This window comes from Nicotiana sylvestris, chromosome 10 (genome assembly GCF_000393655.2).
Source record: "Nicotiana sylvestris chromosome 10, ASM39365v2, whole genome shotgun sequence".
NCBI classification, from domain to species: domain Eukaryota; kingdom Viridiplantae; phylum Streptophyta; class Magnoliopsida; order Solanales; family Solanaceae; genus Nicotiana; species Nicotiana sylvestris.
In genome coordinates, this window is record NC_091066.1 from 110,816,751 (window position 1) to 110,827,901 (window position 11,151).

Here is an 11,151-nt window from a genome sequence, read left to right on the forward strand (position 1 = left end):
AAAAACTATTTACTCCTAGAAACTAAGAAAGATTTTGACTAGTTAATCCTTAATTAAATTTGTATCTTTGTATGTGGATAAGTTGAAAGAGCATAGGGAATATAAGATATATGATAACTAATAAGAGAAAATTTGAAAACTAAAATTAATATTTCTTGATTATATAAAAACGAGTTATTTTGGACCAAATGAAAAGGTAAAAACACCAAATAATATGGAATGTTGGGATTATCAAATTATAGTGAAGTGCAAAAAATAAAATCATATTATCGTGTATATAAGTAAAAAAAATTTCTTCATATTGCCGTCGTGCCTAATTATAAAATTAGTTACGAAATAGATTCTGCAAATATGTAATGAAATTGTAGCAAAGAAGAGTAATGTTATGGACGCACAACGACAGCAACAACGAGGGATCAAAGAGAATTGGAATGTGTGCAGTTGTGCCAACACTCAGCCAAAAGCAGTCGCCACGTGATTGAGGACCAGCTCAATATGTACATAAACGCTCTCTCTCTCTCTCTCTCTCTCACACACACACACACGCATTGAACACACGCTCGATTAGTCGGAGAGAGAAAATGGAGGTGAGAACAAGAGCTCCAGGAAAAATAATATTAACAGGGGAACACGCGGTGGTTCACGGATCAACTGCCGTCGCTGCCTCTATTGATCTCTATACTTACGTCTCCCTTCGCTTCCCTACTCCTCCTGGTATATATATTATATTCCTCTCTTCTCCTTCTCCATCTCCGTATTTAAATCTTTGTTAATGTGGACGCTGTTTCTACTATGCATTGAATTTTGATTAACTATGTATATGACATGACTGAATTCTGAATTGATTTTACTGGATTGGTAAATTTTGAGATACATGCCCTGTTTAGAGACTTTTACCGTGAATAATTTCGAATTTCAGTGTCCTGGCCCAACATTCCTGCATGCTAGTTGGCAGAAGCACTTTCTAATTTTAGGCCCAAAATGTGTATTAGGCTTTTTTATAATCCCTCTTCCTCTGTCCCTTCATCACCCCTTTCTTTAGGGTTCTTAATTTTGAGGTGCTTTTGGACCTTGTTTCCTTTTGAATACTGCATTATAATGACATGTTTGATAGTGATAATCATGTCGTTTCATATAGAGGAACATGTTTTCCATGGGAAATGTTAAATACTTTATCTAAGGATATCAGTTTTTGGATCATCACACCAGTTTTTTGAGAAGGAAAGTTAAACCGTTAAAGATGATGTTATGCACAGTACAAATAGGGTAAAAATAAATTTTCGGTATATATAGATATAAATTGTTGAATCCCCTTGATAGTTAATTTATTCACTCACTATGCATGTTTGCATCTTTTCGAAATCCCTTGTTGGCTCTTCCATTGGACTTAGCAGTGTTCAGGACTAGCCTTGTATTGAATGAACTAGAAAGAAGAAAAGATGACTATTTTCGGACATTCTAAATTTGTTTCGTTATTCGTTAAGGCTCTTATATAGGGGTATCAAGCTGCTAAGCCACACTGTGAAAGTTTGGGAGAGAGTAGTGGAGGTGCGGGTGAGGAGGCATGTGTCTATTTTTGAGAGCCAATTTGGATTCACGTCGGGGCAATCTACTACAGTGGGAGAAGAATCGGGTCACTTCCCAGTCGTGATGGGGTTACACTTGGGATTAGCTCTTAGCTTGTTCTTATTTGCTTTGGCGATGGATGTATTAACGCATCACATTCAAGGAGAAGTACCATGGTGCATGTTATTTGCAGATAACATAATATTGATTGACGAGACGTAAGGTGGAGTTGACGCTAGACTAGAGGTTTGGAGAAAGAGCTTGGAGTCTAAATGTTTCAGATTTAGCACGACTAAGATAGAATATGTGGAGTGCAAGTCCAATAACGTTACTTACGAGGCTGACGTGGAAGTGAGGCTGGATTCACAAGCCATCCCTAAAAGAGGAAGTTTCAAGAATCTTCGGTCAGCAATCCAAGGCAACTGGGAGATCGATAATAATGTCACACATCGTATTGGAGCGGGGTGGATGAAATGGAGGCTAGCATCCGGTGTCTTGTGTAACAAGAATGTGCCACCAAGACTTAAAGTAAATTCTACAAAGTGGTGGTTAGACTGGCTATATTGTATGGGGTAGAGTGTTGGCTAATCAAGAACTCTCATGTCCAGAAGATGAAAGTAGCGGAGATGAGGATGCTCAGATGGATGTGTGGATATATCAGGAGAGATATGGTCAGGAATGACGATATCGGGACAAGGTAGGCATGGATTCTATGGTGGACAAGATGCGGGAAGCGTGGCTGAAATGGTTCGGGCATATGAAACGGAGATGCCCGGATGACCCAGTGAGGAGGTGTGAAAATTTGATAACAGTGGGTTTGAGGAGAGGTAGAGGTAGGCCAAAGAAGTATTGGGTAGAGGTGATTAGGCAGGATATGGCACATCTTCAGCTTATCGAGGACATGACCCTTGATATGAGGGTGTGGAGGTCAAGATCTAGGGTAGAAGGATAGTAAACAGTCGAGTGTCTTTTCTTTCATTTAAGTAGTAGTAGTGTTATCCTCGTATTTCCATATTCCTAGATTTTTATTACTACCTGGTTGCTTTTGTTCTGGTTTTTCTATTATCTTGTTGGTGTGACTGCTTCTTTGATATTTTCACTGCTGCATTTTTTTCTCTATTGTGTTGTGATTGGTTATGCATGCTTGCTTTGAGCTAAGGGTCTATCGGAATTAGTTTCTCTACCTGCACAAGGTAGGGGTAAGCTGCATAAACACTATCCTCCCAGACCTCACTTTTGGAATTACACTAGGTATGTTGTTGTTGATGTCTAACTGTTGATTAGAGGTAGAGGAAGTGATATGGAGTAAGGGTTGGGATATTTGCTAAGGAAAATGCATCCACCAAGAATTTACGAAAGTCATCTCTATCCTTTTGGTGGAAATCATTTTATTAGAGAAATTTTCCATAATTCAAGGTGACCAAATGTTGTGAAACGATTTCATCAAGGAAACTTTTCGTGGAAAACATTTTCCATCATGCCAAACGCATCAAGAAAGAAAAATGCATCGAAACTTCATCCAGGAATCTAATGACAACCTAACGAACTTCCTTTGCTAAGGGAATATGACTGATTGTTAATTGGAATAATTGTTGTGATGTTGACATACATCTATCTGCAGTTCAAACTGAAAACTCTGGGGATTGTAGCAGATGCTAAAATCCTTAATGAGAATGGTCTAATGGATATCTCAATCTGAAAATGTTCAATTAATTTAACTTCCATTTTCATTCGTATTACTTAAGTAGCTTATTGTTCTTGCACACCCGAAAGAGAATGCTTTGCCTGAACTGTTTTCCTTTTCATGGTGATCTATTGCATTTAGTTGTAGCTTCATTTTGTGCTTCACTAATTGCATTTCCTTTCTTCTTAATTTCTTCGGCAAATAGATAATGCCGAAACATTAAGACTCCAGCTTAAGGATATGTCCTTAGAATTTTCCTGGCCGGTTGCAAGAATTAAAGAGGCTTTCCCTAACTTGGATGCTCAAGTTCCTATGTCACCTTCTTCGTGCTCACTGGAGACGCTTAAAACAGTTGCTTCTCTAGTTGATGAACAAAACATTCCCGAGGCGAAGAATGGACTTGCTGGTGGTGTCTCCGCTTTTCTCTGGCTGTACACCTCAATCCACGGGTCTGAACTCTTTTCCTCTTGTTAACCTTAGCATTCTTTAGTACAGACTTCACAAATCTCATTGTTCTCTTCTCTTGACTTGCTTTATCAGGTCCAAACCAGCAAAAGCAGTTGTCAATTCTGAGCTTCCACTAGGATCAGGCTTGGGTTCATCTGCAGCTTTCTGTGTTGCAGTCTCTTCAGCCCTTCTTGCTATGTCTGATGCAGTTAGTATGGATTTCAGACACCAAGATTGGCAAATATTTGGAGAGTGTGAGTTGGAATTGCTGAACAAATGGGCTTTTGAGGGTGAGAAAATAATTCATGGGAAGCCATCTGGTATTGACAACACCGTGAGCACATATGGTATGTGACAGTCAATACTATATAGTGTGGTTTCCTTAAATAAGAAATTAGAGAGAAAGCCATTGCAATCAATCAGGTAAGGAAAAAAGTCATTAGCGCAGGGAAATATATGAAAATTATTTCCAAATTGGGTGAAATGAGTTAGCTTGTGATTGAAAAGTAAAAGCAGGTATGTAAAAGCAGGAGTTAACAAGAAATATTAAAAATATCATGCATTCTAGTAAGAAAAAGAAAGAGTAAGTTGAATTAAGACTGTAACTTAATTCTAGTAAGAAAAAGAAAGAGTAAGTTGAATTAAGAGCTTCCTAAATTAATATTGTTGTTTTAAGATAATATGTAATGGAACCATAGTAAAAGCCTAGCAATCTTCTTTTGTTCAACGAGATGAGAAATAAATTTAAGATAAATTGTTTCAAAAGAGTTCATTAGGCTTCTGAATTTTTTTCCTATAAGCCTCTTTTGTTGAATGGAGGAGTTTTCTCTAATTCTTAAATTGTTATCTGAACCTTATCTCGTCTTTTTTTTTTGAAATATATATCTCTGTTCGGGAACGAACTTATTAAATTACTGATTAGGACTCAAATATCATGCTCAACATATAAAACATATTACCATTGCTATGAAACACTGCCATACAAATCATTGGATTTTCCACTTTGCTTCATCCTATTTAAACATGAGGAGGCTGTGGAGCCAGAATATCTTCTTTCTGGGGGAAGGGGCAAGCATGTCAAACATGCTTTTGTCATCATATAAAACTTATTAGCATTCAGGAATAGTAATTGCAAATTTAAGAATATCAGTGACGTCTCATAGAAGAAAATGCAGTTTCATTGATTATTTTACCTTTTATGTTCCGGCTCACCCAAATTAGGTACTCCCTCTGTTCAACTTTATGTATCATACTTTCCTTTTATGTCTGTTCCAAAAAGACTGTCGTACTTCCTTATAGCCACACAAAAGTCTATAACTTGTTTTAGACCATAAATTTAAAAGTATTTTTTTCTTAAGCTCTGTGCCCAGTCAAACACTGCCACTTAAATTGGGGTGGAGGAAGTAGCTTTTGATTTGCACGGAGGAGAATAATAACTTCTTTGTCCTTTCTTCTTCTGTATTGGTTTACCAATTTAATTTGTTTAAATAGAAATTTCTCTTTTTTAGTCAGCATGAAATAAGATATACTTCCCCCGTCGCATCTTATGTGATGATGCTTGATGCACGAAGTTTAAGAAATAAAGGACTTTTTCACATAAGCTAAATATATGCAAGGTATAATTTACCCTTACTATTAACAATTAAATGAAAGTTGGTAAGAGTTCCACATGTCACTTCCTACTTTTCTTTCCTAATAAAATCAAGTTAAATATTGAGTGGATTCTCAATAAGTCATGTTAATAAGGGTAAAATGAGGATGTTAATATTAAATCTTTTTCAAATACAGAATTTCGTCATTCTTTTGGGGCAAGACTAATGGGGAAAGTTTATTGCATAAAATGGGATAGAGGGAATAATTAGGCCTTTTGATCATCAACAAAATTAATAATTAGGTTAGATTATCCTAGAACCTAAGTTTTCTATTTCATTAATATGATGAGCCGTACAAAAGATTATCTAATTAAAAGCACATAATAATTGGAGACCCTGAAGCCTTCTTGGCCACAGAAGATCTGTAGAGAAGGCTCGCTCCTAAATTATATTTCTTTCATTTACCTTTTCTTTCTGCTAATTTCCTTTTCCGTGGTCTCTTTTACTTTTTTCTTGGGAGGGGAAGATGGGCAATTTCCTTCTATTTATCCTAGAATCATCAAGTTATCATTACATAACTATGCTCTACTTAGTTGCTTTTACTTTTTAATTCAGAAAATATAGAATACTTAAATCCCTTGAGATGCTTCTTCAAAGAATATTTCAGGATCTGGTAACTGCACCACCTGAAAAATTTTATGCGCCAGGAAATATGATCAAGTTCAGATCTGGCGATTTGACATGCCTCAAAACAAACATGCCAATTAAAATGCTGATCACTAACACAAAGGTCAGAAGAAATACAAAGGCATTGGTAGCTAGCGTCTCGGAGAGGATCATGAGGCATCCAACCGCTATGGCTTCTGTGTTTACTGCAGTTGACTCCATCAGCAACGAGTTAGCTACTATCATTCAGTCACCTGTCTCCGATGATCTTGCCATAACTGAGAAGGAAGAGAAGCTGGGAGTGTTGATGGAGATGAACCAAGGATTGCTCCAGTGCATGGGCGTTAGCCATGCCTCTATAGAAACTGTGCTTCGAACGACTCTAAAGTACAAACTATCTTCCAAGTTAACTGGAGCTGGTGGTGGAGGCTGTGTTTTGACACTACTACCTACACGTATCCTTTATTTTTTTTCTTCTGATAGATGCCCTTCTAATCACATTGTCTCCCTATCATTACTAAAATATGTTTAGTTCTGGATATGCTTTCTCTGTTCAGTGTTGATATTCTCACATCAGATTTTGCTTCTCCTGAAGAATTGCTTTTTATTACATCTATTTTACTTCATGCATCTGCTCTCCCTCGGTTCATAAGAGGGCTGCATTGGCTGATGTGGTGGAGATGCATTAACTGATCTGTCTACTTTATATATAGCTTAGTTTTTTCGTCTGAATGTCTAGATTATAATTGAGGTTAATGCAGTTCATATAGGAATATGCTGCTTAGTAGGTTACTGAACATTACACAAAACGATTAAAAATTTCTAGTGTTTATTAGGAACGTATTTTTATATAGCTGTCAAAGCACTGACTTTTCTTATGGGCATTTCAATATGATACTGCTAGATAGTTTTGTTAACCAAGTATAGTTGCGCCAAATTGACAAGACTAACATAGTTCTACAGATAGCAAAGAGTTTGAACCCATTTAATAATTCAAAATCAGGATTGCAATTCCTCATCTTGACTACAGTAACATCAAGATTATGTACCTTTTACTGTCTACGTATTCTCTCCGTCCCCCACTGTTTCTATCTCTTCTTTTTTTAAATATTTTTTATTACATCAGGAGAGGAGGAAGGGAAGGGGAAAAGGGGAAGGGATACTACGCAACTGATGGGATTTGAATCCTCCTCCTCAACTGTGGAAGCCAGGAAGCTTATTAAGTGAGCTAGCCCTCAACCCCCACTCTTTCTATGTCAGTCTTACTGTTTGTCAAGTTTTTCCTTTTTATTTTCCTGAAACAGGGATATCTAAATCTAATGCACTTAAAAGCATTTGATTAGGTGATTGACATTACATAACTACTCTAGTATATGGATTTGTGCGGTTGTTCATGTTGTTGTATTTCTCACTTTTCTGTTGCTGTACTTGCCTTTGACATGCAGGTGATAAATTTGCTAATATTTCCCATTATATAGAATATTTCACATAAACAAAAAAAATTCCTGCTAAGTTTTGCACATTTCTCTTGTTTCCTTGACAAGAATTTCTAGTGCTATCAGGAACGGTTGTTGATCAGCTGATGGCTGAGTTAGAGACATGCGGATTCCAATGTTTTGTTGCTGGGATTGGTGGAAAAGGTGTAGAAGTTTCATTTAATGTCACTTCTTGATCATAACCAGATGCAATAGTTTGACGTCATGAGATTTGCCTGTGCATTGTTAAACGTGGATGTGGGGTAGGGGGCGGGGGGAGTGGGGTGTCACCTTCCCTTGTCATTCTTGTAGCATCTGCTTTAATTTGTAATTGATACCACAGCAATCGTTGCCTAATTATTGAATTTGGTTAGCGTTTTGCAACCCAAGAAACATGGAGCCTTGCCCTTGAGTTGTTATAGTTCAGGTGTTGATCACTTGAAGAAACTATAGAAAATAATTCATTTCTTTTTTAATGTTTGACCGGCAAAATTAATAAGATCAGTAGTTTCCAGTGAATGCTCAGTAACAAGCTCAAAATTGTGTGTTCTTGTTATCATAGCAGCAACAAGTGTGGTTAGACCTCAGGCGGTTAGTGCTGATGTGTCGTAGTGACACTAGTAAGGGCACTCTAACCATTCCAAGTTATAGAATGAGAGTCAAGGGTCGAGTAACTAGGATTGCAAGCAATTAAAATTGTGTTCATCCTGAGACGTTCATTTAAGATGTTAATGTTGGTTGTTGGTCTCATGTGAAACAACGGAAATTAATTAGGGTAAAAGAAACTAAATTTTGGAGATGCAACTGGATGGAAGCGTTAGGGCATTGATTAACATGTACGCAGTTTGAGTTTGATTTCAACAGCACGACAAAATTCCTAAAATGAAAATTTTCAACAACTAGTTAACTGTTTATTTAGTTTCTGTGTAAGAGGTTTTCATAGGAGTACAACATTCCCTGACAGCTTGGGTTTTACTCTCACAGTTAATTCTGATTCCCTTAAATTCAGCGAATCTGTTATGAGGAAGTTTCTGATATGTATTAAGCAAAGACATGACTTAAACTGACCTAAGATTCTTCGTGTTCGATTGATCTATATATATTTCTTCTCTTGCAACACTTGAAAATATAGTAGTCCCGCAATCTAATTCATGAAAAACATTAAGCAATATCGTTACAAATCTAAAAACTCAACATGATCAATAAAAGAAGTCTAGAATCCATATAAAACCAACTAAAAAATTGCCCCATTGCTGGAGTAAAAATACACACAAGGTGGTCCTAAAACGCATAATTATCCAATATATAAAATAAACAAGGAAAGAGAAAACTCTTTGAAATGCGGCGCGAAATCTTCACTTCTCTCCCCCCCCCCCCCCCGAGCTCTTTTCAAGAAAAATATTCCAGTGTCAATCCCTCAGAAGATTGTATTTCATGTGCTAATTTTGTCCTGCCTTAATTGGGCAACCACTCCAAATCGTTGTCGTTCAAATCCGTAACATGATCTATATTATTGTCCTTATGTGGCGATGTTGTAGCACTACAGGAGGGTGGTCTCATCCCAACTTTTGCCACTTGCTGGCATACTTGATGTTTGGTGCAGTATTATCCTTTTGCCACTCGCACATAGCAGTAATAGAAAGTAACAAGCTATTTTTAATGAAACCTCCTAAATTTAGTGCATACACAACTTAAAAGTAAGCTACTATAAAATTAAACTGTTTCACATTTGCTATGATCCAAGATTTGGATGCAAGTGACACTCCTAGAAAGTGAGGAACTACAAATGCTATTATTGTGCGGTCCACTAACCTTAATGTTTAACCAAAAAATGAGATTTCGGTCAAAGCTTTAATTTAGAAGAACTCGGGTTACTGATAATCAAAAGAATATATGAAAAAAGTAATTTGGCTAGCAATAAGATAATCAGAAGAAAAACAAGTAAATCAGTATATTCAGATAGTATTTCGTGTCCCTACAATTGATCCGTTCTCTCCCTTTTATAGCTATTTTGGAGATATGCGTTTTGCCTTTGTCATAATAAGGCCATTATGGACAATTAAAGATATTAAATGCTACGTCACATAATCATTATATTTGATACAGATTCTCTAACGTTTTTAGAATTTAAGGCTCATTAAATATTGTATCTATACTCCCATTAGTGTCAGATTCATTCTCTTTGATTCTTGACTTAAATAGGTACGATCGCTGAGTCTTTTGGATAACCGCTCGTGCCTCTTCCTTTGCCTCTGCTCGTATCAGTTGCAACTCGTGCCTCTTTGCCAGTTGTAACTCTTTGACCAGTCTATGTGTCATGACACGTCATCTTCACACCACTTTAATAGTAAACTCAATTTTTCCCAATACAGATAGTCCCCCCACTTGCCATTTATTCATCGATTGAATATCTGGGAAGTGAATTTTATTAAAATGAGGATTTTTGTCACCATTAATGTTATGACAGAATCGATGTTTCAATTGTCACTTCCATTTAATGCTCTTCACACGTGTCACCTTTTCATTAGTTCCGTAGTTTTGCAGCACTTTTTAAGGCTTTTTCATGGCTTCAATATTCACGAAGCGTCAGTTATCATTATTATGGTCCTTCCATCATTGCACCTTTTCCTTTGGCGGTTGCTTATCAGTATAAATATAACTTCCTTCTTTGTCTTTACCACATAAAGTTTTCTGAACATCCAATTTTCTCAAATCTCTGTTTGCTTCTTCATCGTATCATCATGTCTTCATCAAACCCTAACCCTAGAAAGGTTCCCATTATTGATACCTTCCCTAATGCCCCCAGTAGGAGCAGAAGAGGAGGTAGGCTCCGTAGTTTAGGATTTGCACGTGGTTCTTCTATTCCTTCAGCTAGTTTTGGCCCTTTTTCTAGAACTAGAGGTTCTCTTTCACAAAGATCTTCTACTAGGGGCAAAAAACCTTCTGAGCCTCTTCGTGAGCCTTCAGTAGAAGAGATAGTTCCTGCGGAACTGTCTTTTTATCATGACAAAAAGTCTCTTAGAAACCAAGTATCTTCTTTAGATCGTGCTGATATCTATCCCACTCAAATTACTGAAGGTTTGATTTCTATAGTTCGTAGAAACTGCCATTGGAGTCATGATTTTCCTATTATCATTCCCAATCCAAATCAAAGAATTACTTCCTACTTAACCGGATTTTCCTTTGTTTATACATACCCTTTCACTTTAGGATTTAAACCAGCTATTGACCCTGTTATCCTTGAGTTCTATCGTTTCTTTGATGTTTTCTTGGGTCAAATTGGCCCAATAATATGGAGGGTTGTTGCCTGTTTGAATCGTGTACTCGGCTCTCCTATCTCAACTGGAATTAAAGCTTCAGCTCCATAAACCAATGAAAATGGTGTTTCTCCTGTACTTGTTTTTGTTGTTGTGCGATATGCCCATAAAACACCAGGTAACACTTCTGGCCAATTACCTTTGGATTCCTCTAAAGGTTTCTTTAAATTGTTGATAATGACTTTGTTTGTTGACTCAGCTTGCCCATTACCCACCAGATGATAAGGTGTAGACGTAATCCTTTTAATCTACCAACTTTGAAAGAATTCTATGATTTGAGTGCCTATAAACTGAGGACCATTATCACACACGATCTCCTTTGGCACACCGAATCGACATATGATATTCCGCCAAATGAAATCTTTAACTTCCTTTTCTCGCACCTGTTTAAATGCTCATGCCTC

General features: G+C 37.0%; 1 protein-coding gene across 1 annotated transcript; it reads left to right on the plus strand.

The window, feature by feature from the left end:
* The first annotated feature begins 489 nt into the window (after positions 1-489).
* LOC104247011 (mevalonate kinase-like) lies at positions 490-7,949 on the plus strand. The gene is made up of 5 exons (XM_009802943.2): positions 490-714; positions 3,456-3,699; positions 3,791-4,044; positions 5,997-6,410; positions 7,509-7,949. The coding sequence occupies exons 1-5, from the start codon at positions 582-584 to the stop codon at positions 7,625-7,627; spliced, it is 1,164 nt and encodes a 387-aa protein (XP_009801245.1). The 5' UTR covers positions 490-581; the 3' UTR covers positions 7,628-7,949.
* The last annotated feature ends 3,202 nt before the right edge of the window (positions 7,950-11,151 follow it).